Here is an 18,387-nt window from a genome sequence, read left to right as displayed (position 1 = left end):
CTTTGGGTCACCTGAGACTTGAATTCTATTACAGTCAGGTTCAAAAAGATGTGACAAAGGTATTTAAGTTACATCAAGAGACACTTACAATGAGCTCTGAATCACGTCCCATGGAAATGACTGTTCTGTTTACTGTCCTCAATAGCTTTTCCATGATTATCTGGACATGTCGTTGTGTTGGGCCCTAAGGAAAAAGAATAAATTAGTGGTAACTAGACAGAACAGACACCAATACAACTGAGCCACTCATGCTTGCCTTTAAATCCTCCTGTCTCGTGGAACTTAAATAAAACATCAGTCACTGCTGTTGATAAAAAGCAGAATATTTCTCTCTCGTTTCATCAAACACCACTCAAAGTCTGTTTTATTAATATGTTACTGATAAATTAACATGTACTGGTACAATCATTTAAGTGAAAAGGCACTGGCAACAGAGGCAAGCCTATAACAATTAGTTACCTTATAATTCCATTTCCCTGAGTTGTTTTTCCAACACCAAAAGCCCACAGGGCACTACTAAATCTGGGGAATTATTCTGCAACAGCTCAGTCAAAAGCAAGAAAAAAAGCAAAGCAAAACTTTGGTTAAGGAACTGCAATTACAGTCAATTTTCTCAAGTTAGTGGGTTTGTATTTGGAGATATTTGCCACTTATTTCATTTTCAACTCTTTAGAAAAAAACCTTCAGTGCAACTGACTGAGAAAGTTCAGAAACCTCATGCACAATGATGGCTACAGGAACTCAAGACAATGAGAAAGAAACAGCTGAGCTTTGCTCCCATCTTTTATTTTTATAAATAGATTTCTTCCTACTTTTCATTGCTCTGAAGGAGACTTCAAAAAGGGTCTGTGAGACAGACAGGGGAAACAATTCTACAGCCAGCAGCTCCAAGTGGTTCCCAGATAATTATCTAAGGAAAGCAGCATCTTTATCTTGCTTCTTGACCATCAAACATTCTGATGAACCAGTTTCATCCCTGGGTAATAATCCAGATCTCATCACTAGATTATTCTTCACTCCCACAGACTTGCAGAGGTGAAAAATCCATTTGCATCTTTGGAGAGTGCTGCAGCACCAGGACACACACACAGCTCCTGCTCCAGAGACTTCTGCAGCTGACAGATCTGCCTGGAGGATAAACCTTACAATTTTGGTACAAGGAGCACCTTCAGGGCAGACTAAATTTATCTCTGAACCCTGCTTCCCTCCACCCTTCAGCTCTCCCTGCATTCTCTCTCACAATTATTTTTTTTTCCTAAGATTTCTTCCTCTCTGCATACCCAGCACTTGTGCAGCTCCTGCACATTTTAGGGTTTACTTCACCTGGTTTTTCACTCAGTGTTTCCCTTTTTTTCCCTGTCCCCCACTCCACCAGCAAATGGATCCCTATTTTCTGCAGCCCCCTGAAGGAGGAGGAGGTAGGAGTGAGTTGCTACCAGAGAGAGAAATGCAGCCAACAAAGAGTGACAGGGAGCAGCCAAGCTGTCAAAAAATAAATAAGTCCTTATTTTAAAATAACCCAACTCTCAGGAGCAGTCACAGAGAACTACTTTGAAAAAGACACAAAATCAGAACAAACCCCCCCAAAACAGTCAAATCAGATGCTAGATACAAGGAGGAGCTGAGCCCTGAGGTCCTTTCCAACTAAATCAGTGTATGGGAGCCTACAGGGGACTGAAGGTTCAGGCAGCAGCTTCATCAGCCCAAGCTTCTTTAAGAGGGCATCAAATCACTGCAGCTCTCCAAAGCCCAAATATTTACCTATTTGTGTGAAGTCAAAAAAAGACAAAAAAAGCACTGTTAGACAAGGTACACATCTGCAAAGCAGCCCAGGGCACTGCACAGGTTCTCACGTCCAAGTGTCTCGTGGGATGACATTCAGAATGGATAAAATCACTGCAGTAGTTGGAATATTCAGGCAGGAAAAGCCACACCTTCCAATTGAGGTTGTTTCTGACCAAAAAACAGAATTCTACTCTAATTTTTAATGACATTCAGTGCACAAGTTTGCTGTGTAGAAAAAAAATGTTTGTGTTTTTATCTATATACATGTGTGTGTGTGTGTGTGTACACAGCCTCCAGGCTGTCCTAGCAGGCCAGTATCAATCCAACTCAAACCTTCATTTCCCAAAATGTTCACCAAGGAAAAAACAATCATTTTTCACCTGGCAAAGGCCACACTACTTACAAAAGCAAGTCTGAATCCTAAGAACATGTGTTTTATCCTCTAAGCAATGCCTGGAAAAGTGTTCTTGGGTAGCAGTGCTGTAATGTAGGTGCCTCAGAAACAGTAAGAAACATCTCCAAATGTCACACAACACATCCTCCCCACTGGTTATGTAAAAAGGCAACTTAAATACAATCTTTAGGGAGGGGAAAAATAATAAATAAATAGAACCTTAAGCCCTCAGGAGTTACCTGTTCAATTCATTCTACTGAGCTCCCTTTCAGGGTTAATCAGCAGTGAAGCCTAAGATACTAACCACATCTTTCTTGTAAAGCACTTCCAGGATGTTACTCAGCAACTGGCAACAAGCCTCCAAATCTTCTTGTCTTTCCAAGTGATACTTCAGCTGATCTGTCATTGTTGGCAGCAAGATCTCCCTGCAGTCTGCACACAAAAACACAAGGTTACAACCACAGCTTTCAGGGGTTGTTCAGGCTGGGGAGTTCATCTGCTCCAGTGCTTAAATAAAACAAATAAAAATTAAGGAAAAAAGTATACCACTTCCAGATTTCCAATCACCAATCCAAAACCAACACCTGAACAAGTTAAAAGGAAATTAAAATGAAGTCACTGAGTTAACAGCACTTGGACAAAACTCTTCCCACCCTCCCCAAGCCAAGTACTTGAGCACTCAACTTGGTACTGACTGCATCTCCTTCAAACCCCTGATTCCCTGGACCTCTCCAGTGCCATTCCACAAAACATCATGTACAAGCACAGCTCCCCACCTGCTCAGCTGGCTGAGTGTTGGCAAGGTATAGAAAATTTATTCTCCTCTGTCTGCTCTGGCTCCCAATGCAGCTTGGCCTGAGTGTAAAACCTGAGTCACTGAGATGCTGCTCTCCAGCAGCTCCAGCATAAGGGGTCTCACAGCTCAAAACAAATGCTGCTGAAAGACTTTATTCTGGTGTTCAGATGTATTGCCTGCCTGCCCTGTGTAAGGCAAGTACAGGAAAGAGCTAAGGAAGGGGAGGAAAATGGACAGACGTAAAGAATGCAGTGTTTTGGCTCTAGTCATGAATGTAAAGGAAAATAACCTGATACCCCTAAAGCTGTCAGCACTGATAGTTCAGGTAGTTAGATCAGGTAACACTGACCTAACAAGGCTCAGGATGTATCATCTGCAAGTTCCCTTGCACAGGAGAGTGCAAGGACTCAGGGCTCACTCCTAACCCTGGACCATGCTCCTGTTCCTATAGGAGAGATGGCACAGCCAGGGATAGCAGCACCTGGAGCAATCAGCCCCAACACAAGACCAGAAAAAAAACCAGAGTGAAGATAAAACTTTTCAGTGTCCCCATTCCCAGCCCCCAATACATCCATGTCCAAAGGAAGGGAACTGTTCTTTTCTGCTCATCAGAGCCTGACTCAGAACTAATGATCAAATTACCCAGGTATAAACCATCAGGATAGTCCTAAAGCATGTTTGAAGGGTTAGGGAAAGAAAAGCAGGAAGGTACAAGGAGGAATTAAGAGCATTTGGTATTCTCCCACCTCCTCGGAATAATATTTGAGATTTTTCCAATTATTTTACCCTACCAGAAACCAGTTCCTCCACCCCCTTCCCTCCCAACCTGCCCAGATACCTCCTGTACCTATGGAAGAAGGTGTGAGCTCTGCTTTGCTTAGGAAAATTGTGTAATTACACCAAGTGCTGGATTAGCAAGCCAGAAGGCAGCTCCTTCTCAGAGGAGCCACATGCATAAGGCAGAAAGCAGCACAGCTCTGTGTGTATATGGACATATAGTTGTCATTAAGAAATCTTTATTTTCTTGACATGTGGAAATACACTATCACAACCTGGGTTACTCAAAAAAAAAAAAAAAAAAAAAAACCCAAAAAAACCCACCAAAACCCACAAAACCTGCCTTTGTACTAAAAGAATCCAGCTGGCAGATGATCTCTGAGAAACACAACTGAAGAATTCACTTTGTCAAATGCTCCATTGGCAGTTGGCCCATGAGATCTCTCATTATACAGGAGCTGGGAAAATATGGATGAAGCTCTTGACAGTCACACAAAAGATGCAACACACTGACATTTTTTTCTTTACTGATATTACCCAAATTGCTTGGACTTGATGGCATATGGCTGACTCATAAGGAAGCTCCATGGCAGTCCTTAATGACTATATAATTGCTTAGAGATTATTTTCACACAAAAGCTGAAGCCCCTGGAATATTTAGAAATGCCCCTGAGCACTCAATTACCTCTTTATTTATGAGGATTCCTAATAGCTCTGGACCAGCAAACACCAGCCTGACATCAAGAGTGCAAACAACAAACAGAGCACACGAGGCAGGAGGCTGAAAACTGAAAGCTGGAGATTAACCTTGCTGAAGAGGAGATGACCCCATACTGCAGTGTGAAAGCTCTTACTTAGGGTTATACCCAACAGTCCCTGAGAAGCCAAGAGGTCAACAGCTCCAAGGAACACTTTGAACACAAGGAAACCTCTTCTTGGCAGCAGTTGAGTGCTACTCAACTCCTTCTGCAATCAAATGCTCTCTTTATGGGTACAGATTGGGTCTCTGCCCTTTTGCAGTGGACACAATGGGCATCCAGAAGCAGTCAGGAGTTATGGGATGAACAAAGTGCTGTTGAGGAGCCACAGTAAATATGGATGAGGGGAGTAAAGGATGAGGGGAAAGCTGCCTCAACTAAAGCCAGACCCTGGCTTGGAGTCACCACCTTCACTGGCTCCATCTTTTTCTGAAGAGGCATCCAGAAAGGGAATGTGCACTTCCACCCCCAACCATCCCTGATGGTCCCTCCATCAGAACTTGGGAGATGCTGCATTGGGGGTGTCAATGCTCCAGAAGGTCTTTCTGCAGCTGAATACCCACCTGGAGCAAATGACAACTTCTAAATCTCTCCATGGCAAAATCTGAGGCTCAGCTGAAAGCCTGCATGGGATACATACATACATATATACATACAGACAGCCAGGCATGGGCTGGAGGAAGCAGTACTAAAACACACTGCAGGTACCAAATAAAAGAGCTAAGAGGCAAAAGGGTGCCAAGGATGAAGAACTCAATCCATGCTTAAGGTGTTGGGTTTTGGCCTGAAGTGGCAAATCTGACTCAGGAATTACAGAGTGCAAAGGTGTAAATTACTCCCACTTGCTGAGTCCCAGGGCTAAGGCGTGTGGGCTCAAGAGGACTTGGTTTTGCCACTCAAGAAGATCAGGTATGATGATGATGGATGAGACAAAGAGGGATTTGATGGGTAAACAGCTGCTGGGCAGAGTCTGCCAAATGCCCTCAAGTCAACTGCAATGGCTCCAAGCAGCCAAAGGACTCAAAACTCAGTGAGCACACAACCTTCTGCCTCCTCCAGGTAACTCATCCCCTAACTCATCCCTAGGAAAGATCCTCAGCACACAGGCTGGAATCTGCACGTCAGGAAAGGAATCCTCAGGTGGGTGTAGGACAAAACTAACTTCATTTTCCATATCAATTTCAGTCCAGTGAATGCTGTAAACTCAATTCAGCCCAGTACCCCCAGAGATGCTTTGTGATCACAGCCTTCTGCCCACACATTTGGGAACCCTCTGTGTGTGTCATTACCTTGGGTAAAATGGGAAGAAAAGAGCAGATGAAGAAAAAAGCCAAAGGCCAGTGGTGTTAGCAAACTCCTTTCATAGGATGCAGGGGAGAGAAAGAACCCTGACACTGCAGCAAAGCCTCTGAATGTGCCTCTGGAAAGCCTGGGAGAGGAGGCAATCTTTAATAATTTAAAAGCCCCTGATTTGAGGTTGGAAAAGATTTTGTGTGCCAGTGAAGTCCCCCAAGTAGAACGTGGTCAGAGCTCAATCTGCAAGCATGCAGAAGGCAAAAACTGCAGCTAAGTCACCTCTGAGCCAGCTTGCCCAGAGTGGCTGTGATCACCAGGGAAGGGATTCAGGCTGCATTTTCATGAAAGGAGAAACTAATTGATTTGTCACCCTGCTTCAGCTGGAATTACACAACCTCTCCCACAAAAGGCTGAGCTCCCTCGGGGAGGTTTGACAACAACTCCTCAGTTCCCACTTTACAGGTTTTCTGCCTTCCTCAGCAACAACTCCTGAGCATCTGCTCTGCTGTTTGGAGCTCTTGGAAGTTTTTAGAACGTGGGAGGATAAAACAAAGCAGCAAGGGGTACTGGGTGTTTGATGAAAAGATCTGGATTCAAAAAAAAAGTAAAGATTAAAAACCCAACAAAACAAACAAGCCCATAAAACACTAATAAAACCCCAAGTAAGCATATTTCCATGTATATACTTTTAACAAATCTGTGGCATTTTGCTCTGTAAGGAGTTAAGAGCATCTTAAGGGCATCTTTTGCTATAACCTCTGTTGAAAACCACTGCATTTTGATTTCTCTGAAGCACAGAAGAGGGAAGGTGAACCTTCAGCAGCCTGCCCATCATTACCAACACCTCCCAGCCCTGATTAATGGGCAACCTTGATAAACCCATAGCCTCCTGCTCCAAAGCCAGCTCTGAAGATGGCTCATAAGGACGCTGCACAGTGATTACAGGCAACAATAATTTGACATCTGTTCTCTGCTGCACAAGCCCAACCTGCAATGATTAATGCCATAGGAATGTGCAGTGAGAATAAAATATTAATCTCTATAAAAAGGATGCTCAGGAGGCATTATCAACTTAGGAGCAACCAAGCAAAGACTTCAAATGAGACACTGACACAGGAACTATGCTGAAGCTAAATACACCCAATACATTTTTGTCAATTGAGAAACATTGCATTGGGAGGGACACTGACAAATGCATTTCTTTATTTTATGCTTCATTTATTTAATGCATCTGAAGAAATAAATCCTGTGCTTAGTAACCTCACTTCCCCTGCACAGCACGGGGCCAAAGATTGTCATTTGAGTCATAATTAAACTACAAGAACTCTTAGCAATGCTCTGTGCTGTCTACTACTATTTATTAAGCTAAGAATTTCCTACTGGAGAGTTAACTCCACTTCCTAACTCCTGAAGAGCACAGCAGCTTCACAGCTCACTTGGCAATTAGCTGGAAGTCATCTGGAAAACCAAGCAAGGGAGAACACAAACAGCTCCATGGGATGAAACAAAGCAGATAAATCTCAATTTACAGAAACCCCAAATTCTGAAGTCTGGAAGGACAAGCCACTTGATCTACCTAACCAACCATATGTACTGTCACTTTTAGACCTGGAAATGTGCAGGTTATAATGAACCTGTTCCATGCTAGTTCATTAATTGAGATTTCTGACTGGACATACTCCACAGAAGGCTTCAACACAGACCTGTTACAGATGCTACTCAAAGGAAATGCTTCCCTCATTTCAGGGTCTGAAGTGGGCATTTTGGGGAAAGGAGAGAGACATGAAAAGAAGAAGAGATGTGGGGTTGGACAAGCTCTGCAAAGAAGAAAAGTTACCTTAAAGTTCAGAAGGAAACATGCAAATGGCACACAATAAAACCAGAAATGAAGTGAAGTTTAAAACTCTTTTACACTCTTTCTTAAAGGCATAGAAACCCCCAGCACCAGAGTGTAGTCTTCATTCAAGGTCTCTTTAGGCTTCTTGAAGGCCACTGAAGCATCCATCACCCAACATCACTCTTCAAGGACAAAGACTCAAATTATTCCCACACTCACCCCTCTCACCTCAAAAGTCTTCAAAGCTTCACAAATTCATGTTTTGGGGATTTTAATGCCTTTGGAAACACAAATAATTCTTTACTGACTTCTCAAAGCAGAGAATTAGAGCATTTTCTCCAACAGGAATACCCTGATGAAGTGCTGTTTGGCTTTCTGGGCATTTTACAGGTTTCAATCAATTCCCCAATCCTGTACTGCATGTCTTGCTTTTAGAAAAGACAATCTCATTTCTGCAGTATGACACAGGATTAGTTGGATACTTACATGAAAGCATTGCCTATCAGTTAAAAATTATTGACTTGAGGAGGAGGAGAAGCTATCAAGCTGCATTTTAGCAGTAAGAACTCAAACCCACAAAGCAAGGGAAAAAAATACCTAAATTTAACAAAGGCTGTGGCTCGGGGCTTCATTTATTTCCCAGTGAATTTCAGTGTGTAGGAAAGCTTTCCAGCACAGCTGGTTCTCCAGACACAACCTCTGCAGCACTGTTCTGTCAATAAAACTGGACTGAGATCAGATTAATGACTCTGCAATTAACACAGATCCATTGCAGCTTCTCAGGAGCTCAGTAATGTTGGGCTCTACCCCTGGCTGCAACCCAAAGAGCTGAGTTTGTTAGGCTGAAAAAACAAACCAGCCACACACAATTTCTCCTTCCACCTCTGAAGACAAAAATTGGGTGAATAAGGGAAGTCAAAGATGAGCATATCCTTCCTTAGCAGTGCTTTTAATAGTCCTCATTTCTTCCTTTATCTGAGTTATCTCCATTTCCTCCTATCAAAGACAGTCAAGTAAAACACTTCATATTACTGACTTCTACCTCAAAGAGCTGGCAACCTAAAAGCAGCCAGGAGAAGGAAAAATTACTACACAGAAAGCTACCTGAGCCTGAGGAAAGGAAAGGAGTAAAACTGATTTATGTGTCTGAAAAAGAAAGCATTAAAATGGGCTCAGAGACACCAGCATCATTTTACTCAAGCCCCAACAACCAGCAACTCCACCTGCACTCCTCCTTTTTATTCTTGCAAAAATTCAGATTAAAATCATTTGATACAGCTCATAAGGGCTGAATCATTTTGAAAGAAGATGGCAAAAGAAAAGGTGAAGCTGAAGTGCGTCTGGACATGCTGGTGCAGTACATTGTAGACTCTGGTTTGCAGATTGATTCTTACTCCATGACCATCTAAAACTGCCAGAAGTACATTTACAACCTGTGCTACACCTCATTGCTCAAGTGGGACTTTTACTGCACTGGAGGCTGCCCCAGGGCAAAGCTCCAGCCCTGTCTTAAAAGGTTCAGAGTCTCCAGGATCTCCCAATCCTCCAATCTGAATTCTCATTACACTTGGGTTTGGTTTGGGATTTTACCCCAAGTTTAAACTTGCACATAAGGTGAATTCTGTAGAGCAAATGCATTCACAGGTACTCGTTAGAAATCATAAGCTTGGAGAATCACTGCACATGCAGTCTAAATAAAAAGGGCCATCAAAACATAAAAGCTCATTCTGTGAGCATCAATTGTTACTTGTGCAAAAGCAGGAAGAAAACTTCAAGTGGGAAGAGCAACAGTGCTTCATTTCAGAGGTTTTGCCAGCACACCCGTGCACTATCCCACCTTCTACCAGTGCCATGAGCTGCACCAGGCACAAAGCCACAAGGTTAGGAATTGAAGGACACAACAGATTACAGCAGAGCCTGAGCTGGCTCAATACTTGTTTGCTAACTGGAAGGAAATGGACATTACTGGATGCAGCAGAGGTTGAATAGTTGTGGGTAGGCATTACCTGAGCTGGACCTGCCCATGCAAAGCCAATCCACTAAGAATTTTCTTTAAGCTGGAACCAGAAAAGTTTTATCACCTGGTCCCAGCAGTTTTGATCTGACAGAAGCAGCCTTTCAAATTTCCTTATCAGTGAACCATTGTCTATTTGCTCCCTCATTAACTTCTTCTGATGGCACATAAACACTTAGTTTAGGTTAGTTTACCTGCAGTCATCTAGAAAAAGAAGAAAATGTTTCACCTCAGAGGAAAAAAAACCAAAAAAATCTGTAAAACAAGTGCTTCAACTTAGCTTTCAACATCCCACTAATGTAGAAGAAGAAAATAAGACAGGAGGGATGAATAGCACACTCTAAAAGGTCTATATGTTGTTTTACTTCAGCTAGGAGACAGCTTAAAGGGAAAGAATGATGCTTCAGACAGAAAAGATGCCAAAAATTCCCCTTGTTTCCATAGAGCCTCCCTGAGCACCAAACCTGAATTCAAAGCTTTTGATAAAATATATCACAGCCAAAGTTACAACACACTCCAGTAACACTGAACACTTAGCTCGATCCTTCTAATTTAAAAGCCACTTTTAAATTGCTTTTAATTTAAAATTAAATTTAAGAATTTAATTTAAATAGCTTTTGCTTTCACTCCTTACTGCTCTCAACCTGCAATAAGGCTCACCACCATTCCATCACCTGGAATCCTCTCACCCTTCTAATGGAACCACATTAACCTGGTGCAACCTCCCGCAGGTTGGGCTGCAAGGACAAACCTTGCACTTCCAGAGGTCTGGAGCCCCTAAAACTGTGATCATGACCTGGTCACCAAGGTGCTGCTCACCGTGCTGGGTGAAGAGGTCACTGTGGACAATCTCAATCAGGCAGTAGAGCTTCTGGATCGTCAGCCGACTGACAGGAACGTTCAGGATGAATTCAGTGAAGAGTTTGCTACAGAGAGAAGTAAAAATATATTCAGCCCTCTCCAAAAATCCATTAAAAAAAAATCCAATAGCCTCGAAAAATAAGCACATGCTTTTGGACAAACTCATTTTTCAGGCAGTAAAGAAATCAGAATTCCAAAGAAATACAAACTCTCTTTAATACGTTTTTTGGGTGTCTTCTCTTTTGCACTCTCCCTTTTATCTTGCTTTTACACTCTTTTCCCATGTTGCATTTCAGGTTTTTCATTTCAAATTTGAGCTGCCTGGGCTTTTGTCTCTTGACTTCAATCCTCACATACTATTAATGGAATTATGTGTCATCATATAAAAATAAAGTGGTAATTCATGTTACAAGCTTCCACCATGAAAAAACCCAAACAAACCCAGAAACACATTTCAGGATGATAAAGGTACCATTCTGCTCATCAGCTGAGCTCCCATAGAATGCAGATTTTGAAAAGAATTTTCAATTGTTTCATGGAATTTAAAGTTTTAGGGTTTTTTTTGTTTTCCCTATGAAGCATTCACTTTCAAGTATTATTCAATCTCAAACATTTAAAGAAATAGAAAAGCTGTTGTGTGGGGGGTAAACCAGACCACATCCTATTATTTTCCATTTGGTTTATCTTCCCAGTACTGTTGCTATCACATATCAAAATTATGATTAATCCAGAAAATGCACAAGGAGTTTGGCCCATCAGAAGCATCAGAGTACATGTAAAAATGTTCACAGTCCAGCCAGGCAGAAGCTAAATGCCAGGTTCCTCAGGCCACTGACATGTTAGACTAAGATTATACCTCCCTATTTTATTTCTCCTTCATCTTCATTTTGAGATGCAAAACACAGAAATAAAAAAAAAAAAAAAAACCAATATAAAGATGAGTTTGTGCTATCAAGTTAGATATAAAGGGTGCTTTTTTCCAACTTAAATGCTTAACAGTAGTGTTGTGAAAGATAAACTCGTTTTTCCTGGAAGTTAAAAGTTTTCCTGAAATACTAATATTTAGGTTTTTTCTTGCTACTGAAATGTTGATCCAGCACTGTTCACTGAGTTACTGTTCACAGTAAAGAGAAGCATCAAGTACACAGCTCAGAAACGTTGATGTCAGCTGCCTGAATAATAAATAATTCTTCTCATTACATGACTGTCCTCAACAAGAGGGCAAAGCCTATCAAACCTTTCATCCAACCTTGATGTCACACGTTAAGAACAACGTATTGGTGTAGTCCTAAAAATACATGCAAGGAAAACCAAAAGGTAATAAACCCAAAGTGATGAAACCTATTTCATTGCTTCTGTGTGTATAATTTTATATATATTTGTGTGTGTAAAATAAAGACCAAGACAAAGGTGCCATTACAAACTGCACTCACCTGAGCTCTTTTGGATCAAACACTAACTTCACATCATTGACAATAGTTGGCAAATATTTAAGTGCTGCCCCCTAAAAAGAAATAAAAATAACAAATGAACAAAATTAAACTTCCTTTGCTGAGGAAAGCAAAAAATAAAGAACCCTAACTCTTTGTGGCTTCACTCTGGCTTTTAGTGAGGTTCCTCCAATTCTTGCATCAGTCTGAGCCCCAGACTAGAAATAAACCACAGCAATTCAAACACAAGCCACAACTATTCTGCTTACTTTTGTGCTTCATCCATAACACCCTATGGTTGGATTACAGATTATTTTTGCCTCAAAAGGAGGAATGATCCTATTTGGGGGTTTAATGTTCAGCATGTTACAGGCTGGGGACAGAGTGGCTGGAGAGCAGCCAGGCAGAAAGGGACCTGGGAGTCTGGATTGCCAGGAAGCTGAACAGGAGCCAGCAGTGTGCCCAGGTGGCCAAGAAGGCCAATGGCATCCTGGGCTGGCTCAGGAACAGCGTGGCCAGCAGGTCCAGGGAAGGGATTCTGCCCCTGTGCTCAGCCCTGGGGAGGCCACAGCTTGAGTCCTGTGTCCAGTTCTGGGCCCCTCAGCTCAGGAAGGAGATTGAGGTGCTGGAGCAGGTCCAAAGGAGGCAACTGGGCTGGTGAAGGGACTCGAGCACAGATCCTGTGAGGAGAGGCTGAGGGAGCTGGGGGTGTTGAGGCTGGAGAAGAGGAGGCTCAGGGGAGACCTCATCACTCTCTCCAACTCCCTGAAAGGAGGTTGGAGCCAGGGGGGGGTTGGGCTCTTTTCCCAGGCAACTCTCAGCAAGACAAGAGGGCAGGGTCTCAAGTTGTGCCAGGGGAGGTTTAGGTTGGAGATGAGAAAGAATTTCTTTCTGGAGAGGGTGATCAGACATTGGAATGGGCTGCCCAGGGAAGTAGTGGATTCTCCGTGTCTGGAGATATTTCCAAAGAGCCTGGATGTGGCACTGAGTGCCATGGGCTGGGAACTGCAGCAGGAGTGGATCAAGGGTTGGACTTGATGATCTCTGAGGTCCCTTCCAACCCAGCCAATTCTGTGATTCTATGATTTGCAGGTTCCATCAAGAGCACCACAGCTCCCCCCCTTCTGATTTAGAAACAAGGGGAGCCCTTAAGCTTTTCCTTTTTTTAATCAATTCTTTTTCTAGTCTGAAGTCCATGACATGACAGGTGATTATATGACACAATTCCACGGTCAGAGGCATTCAAGAGATCAAAAAAAAATCTGTTTGGCAGCAGTTAGCAGTAGGGAGAGCCCCAGGAAACCAGACTGCAGGAATTATTGCCTCCTAGGTAAATAAAAAAACTACTTGTCTATTTTCAGACACCTACACTTGTCTGCCACAACACTTGTAATTTTACATCAAATCCCACTCTTCTGGGATGGATGAGGTCAACTGTTTGATTATACTCAACATAGGAAAACTCAGCCCAAGTTGCTAAGAAAAAAAAAATAGGGAGGGGGAACAAGTTTAGAACCCACTATCAGTCAAAGACTTTGTCTTTCCAGCTGAAAATACAAGTACCATTAGTGATTAATATGTACTATTTTAGAGCAAAGTTCAAGTATATTATACAGTATAATTATTTTAATTAAATCATTTGCATATCTTTAGATGAGATTAGCAGAGGTATCAGCGATACCAAATATGCCTTTTCTTGAATAATGTATGAAGCAGTTGTTGATTTACATATTTCTCAATAAAAATGCAGATTAAAGTTATTTTGGTAGATCTTTTTAAGAAAGCAGACATCCACGGCCAAAACCAGATCCTAAAAAGCACAAATTTAGGCAATTCTTTCCCCTGGGTTATAAAGCTTCAGAAGTTCTATAAGCTCAGCCTTGCAGATACACAAGTGGCTGCAAAACTGGCCCTGGAAATGTCACCTGGAGAACACCAGGTTGTAGCAGCTGAACAAACTGTTAGTGAAAAAATAATTCAGGATTAAAACTTTAGCAAACACCACACTCATCTTCAAATCATCCTCCTCAAGGTGAGAACTCACTGAGAATTCATCATGCAGAAATAACACCAGAGAACCAAATGGGGAAGGGGAAACTGACAGCAGATGTTCAGTTCTCTTCTCAAATTTAGTCTCCCAACTAGAACTGAGTAAATACCCCAAATTTCCCATGGAAAGGTGTATTTCCACAGCACTGAAACTGCTGGTGTTTGTTATTTAAAAATAGCTGGGATGTTTTTCCACCTGGTGAAGCATTCACAGGAACAGCGGAAAAGTGAGGGGAGAGGAAAGCGTTTGGGATTAAAAACCACTAAAAGCCTCTGCTTCAACAGAACAAACTCAGGAGAGAAAGAAAGAAAAACGTGGGAACTCTGCCCACCCTTGCTCACCACTTTTTTTTTCTCCAAAAGAGCAAAAAACCCCAAAAACACCTCAGCAGGTTAAGACACAAGTTTCCGAGCGTTCCAGCTTTATTGATATCCCGTTTCAGACTGTCAAGCTCCATCATCAACCATTCCCACGTGTGCTTCCAGGACTACTTCCATGCTCAGCAATCAAGCTCCTAAGTGTAATAATTATGCAAATATTCCCATGATGTGCACGTTTCTGTGTTGTGATGGATGAGGACTCTAATGACCAGTTCTACACCGCAGCCATCGCTGTGTTTTTATTTGCTTATCATTCAGATGCACAAAACAATAAATGTTTAGTAACACATCCTAAAAGGGAGCTTGCATTTTAGATCAGGAATTAAAATTTCACACTGTGCTGGCACAATCATGAAAATTAACACTTTAATGGCTGCAATGAAATACCATCAGGTAAAACTGGTTACAACACCCACTGGAAGCCTGCAGTTACAATCATGAGCAGCCATTTAGGCTCTGATTTATGGACAATTAAAGTCCAGAATCTTTAAATATTAAGAGAACTGTGGAAGTTTACTTCCAAAATTTCCCATCTGAGTTGACTCCATTATATGACAGGCACTGATGAAACACTGCAGCCCCATGATTGAGTCTGGATGGGTAATCCAAAGGTTTATTAAAATAACTCCATTTTATTCTGTTAGAAGCAGCAGCTGAGAGTAAATCTTTTGTTAGCACTATCAGAACTGCAAAGCTGGTTATTCCCAGGACAGAAGAATAAATATAAATATTCATTTATATTCTTCAATATAAACGAAGAATAAATGCATTCAGCAGATAAAAAAAAAACCTGTTACCACCTTCTAGAACATCAGGAAAAAAACCAAACAACTGCTTTGATTTGGGTTTTTTTTTCCACTGAGAAAACAAATTACTTTCCACTCTTCACCAGCACTGGACACAAGGTTCAAATTCCAAACTAAATCAAAAGCTTAATTTCATTCTTATATGCTGATGCTTATGACACCTGAAATTCAAAACAGTGCTAGAGAAAAGACAGTAATGAAGAACCTGAAATCTTTTTATCTTGCATCAAACAGGTTCTTGCAATAATTGCCATGTGATCACATTAGATCTATGCACAAAGCCAGAAATATCAGTCCCACACACTTAGTCAATAATTATAAAGCTTCAAGCTGGGCTGCAATAAAAATGTTACTGCCCAAAGGGGCTCCTCTCCTTGTGGAAAACCAGTGACAAATTATTGCTACCCTTATCAAGTTACCAAATCATTCATTTTAAGTAGTACAAAGCTCACAAAGAAACCAGCAAAGAATAAAAAGGAGAGAAAGCAGAAGGAAGACAGCACACATCAGATGAATAATAGAAATATTTTTCCTCTTACTGAGTTCAACTTCCATGTACACTCAGGACATTGCTGGAATTGTTGGGTTCTGGTGGGGGGTTTTTGGGTTTTTTCTGGTTTTTTTCCTGGGATGTGATTCACAAGGGAACCAAGGACCAGCAGGATGTCATCAAGTGCAAGTCAGCCTCTGAGCTGATACAAAAGACCTTTGGATGGATATTATGCCTCATCCCTCACTTCTTCCTCTCCCCACCATCCCCAGAGCTGTGCCCTTACAGGAATTTGAGTTCATTTCCCCCTCATGAATCTCTGTTGTATCTCTGAGTAAAAAGTATGATGCCCCAAGTACATAGAGATGAAAAGCAGAATTCTCTGAGGCTCTGTCTCTGCATCCTGAACTGCTCCATCATGAGGGGAGTGCTTCAAGGATACTCTTCCCCACTATTAAAAAGGCAGGTAAGTGTGCCAAGAAATAAAGCTCACTAAGTGAAAATAATAAGGTCCAGGAAAAAGTCAAAGCTTTGTCTTAAACAGAATAAATTAAGCAATAAATGATGGTCACACTTCTCTGCACAGCCACAGAAGGCAGAAAAAGAGTTCCTGGGTTTTATCATTCTGCAGAGTAATTGCAACTTGCTCCTTAAATCATCCCAGCCACCTCTCCATCTAGAGCAGTCATCCTTTGTAACCTTTAAAATAAATTCATTGATGAGCTCCCTGTGACTTAAGAGCTAATTGCTATTTCCTCAGCTGCTTCAGAACTAGCAGCTAAATAACACAGGTTTGGGGTTTTTTTTTATTACCTATTTAAGACATTGAGTAATGGGCTGTATGTAAACACCTTCAGACATGGTCAGGAGGCCAGAACAAGCAAGACCCAGTCCAGTGGAGGTGTTATTTCTAACTGTGGTCCCTCTGAACATTGCTGAAGGGTCCACTGCAGGGCATACGTGCTCCTGTCCAAGCTGTGGGCTGACAGCTTCTTCAGGAGGATGCTGTGGGAGACGGTTCACTGGTGAGCACCAGCATCACTGGTCACCAGTGCCCCAAGTCACCTTGCTCTGGAGCTGTCTCACCCCCTGCCAACCCAACCTCACACCTACACAGAACAGGGAAAAAGCTCAGGAAGATGTTTAAGAAGCAATAAAAACACAGCAGAGAAAATGATGCCCTTTGGAGCTGTGTCTGCAACAGGTTCTGTCTCCAAGGCAGAAAGTCAGTCTGCACCCCACGCCTTCTGCTCCTCAGCATCTCCATTTCTTTGTCACTCCTGTTAGCTGGTAGTACATCTGAAGGCTTGTGGAATAAGATAAATTACACTCCCTCAGCATAAAAAATTCATTTTGCCACACTTGAACTAACACCCTGCTGGATTGAAACAGTCCCACTAAAAGGGGACAAAAAAAATATGGCACTACATGGCACTGCAGCATCCTTCTATCACTCTGCAGCCTTGCTAAAAAGTTGAAAATAACTTCTGATATCATTTTGGACAACATAAACAATGGGAGGTTTTACTCATTTAGTCCTGTTTATTACCCAGTCAGGAATATTGAGCAAGCTCTTCAGTAATACAGAACAGAAATTGCTGAGAGAAGAAAAAATGGTCACTGGGAAATGAAAACAAAGCAGTAGAAAGTACAGCAAAGAGATCCTGCAACAACAGAAAATTAACTTTTATCCCATTCTTGGGTTTATACCAAGAGGGAATGTCAAAAACTGGTAAAAAAAGCTTATTTACAGCAGCCATTTAGGGTAAGAGCAATACTAACTTAAGGTTGTCATAAGACTCTAAAACGTTTGCAATGGGTTTTAAAATTCTGAGTAGTACACTACAGGTTTTGCCTAGGATTTCAGTTCATCTGTTTGTACAACATTAAAGCAAAAATGTTGCATTAAAAAATGTCATTTTATTTTCTAAAGTCCTCCATCTCCAGCAGGATGCTCAGTGTCAAAACGCAGCAGAAAATCCTTGCCAAACACAGAATGTTCTTACGAGCTCTCATCTGATGAAGCAATGAATTTATTTGACCTGACTCAGTTTATACACTGACCCACAGCAACTTATTTGCTTCTTCATTATTTATTATTCCTTATGTTTTTTATCTTTACATGCTTTATATTTTTTATCTTTATTATTTTTTGCATTCTTCATTATTTTTTTTTCCCAACACTTCAGCAGAGCATCCAACAGCACAAGGAACAAACAGACTGTGTCCCACTGATGGTTTCTCCAGTCCACAACTTGGTCAATCCCAGTTTTATTGTTTTTTTCTGGCTCCTCCATCACCTTGGCTTCTTCTCCACCCATCCTTTCAGAACACCCATGGACCTGGGGGCTCAGTCTGCCTGACCTCCTTCTGGACCTGCTGACACTGTCTGGCTCCATCACCCCCTGGGACAGAAACCTTCAGAAATCCTTCTTTTAAACTGGCACCTGTTTCTTGGGATTTAATGGAGAATTTCCCAGGAACTGCTGACCATGGAGAGGATGCAGTTACCACTCCAAAGGTGCCTTTCCCAAGCAACAGCTGCCAGCTTGAAGGAGAAAACCATACAGGGATTTATTTCCTGAGATGCTCTGCCTACATTTGCCTACCTTGCAGCTCTTTTTAGCCCCCTCAGTTTTGTGAGGTATTTCTGATGTTCCTCACCTCTAGGATGGTATTTAATTATCTACTCCAGGTCACTAATGAAGATGCT

The 18,387-nt window shown here is 41.9% G+C and overlaps 1 protein-coding gene across 2 annotated transcripts in view; it reads right to left on the bottom strand.

Moving 5' to 3' along the window:
- DOCK1 (dedicator of cytokinesis 1) overlaps nucleotides 1–18,387 on the bottom strand; it is a 267,373-nt gene that overhangs the window by 184,733 nt on the left and 64,253 nt on the right. For both annotated transcript variants that reach the window (XM_030453110.1, XM_030453111.1), the window contains exons 24-27: nucleotides 11,952–12,022; nucleotides 10,477–10,583; nucleotides 2,484–2,611; nucleotides 89–184 (exon numbers count right to left, since the gene is read on the bottom strand). In XM_030453110.1, coding sequence (XP_030308970.1) covers nucleotides 89–184; nucleotides 2,484–2,611; nucleotides 10,477–10,583; nucleotides 11,952–12,022 — 402 coding nt within the window. The remainder of the gene's footprint in view (nucleotides 1–88; nucleotides 185–2,483; nucleotides 2,612–10,476; nucleotides 10,584–11,951; nucleotides 12,023–18,387) is intronic.

Source organism: Calypte anna, chromosome 6 (assembly GCF_003957555.1).
Source record: "Calypte anna isolate BGI_N300 chromosome 6, bCalAnn1_v1.p, whole genome shotgun sequence".
Classification (NCBI taxonomy): domain Eukaryota; kingdom Metazoa; phylum Chordata; class Aves; order Apodiformes; family Trochilidae; genus Calypte; species Calypte anna.
Note: the sequence above shows the minus strand (reverse complement) of the source record. Positions and strands in the feature narration are given on the sequence as shown.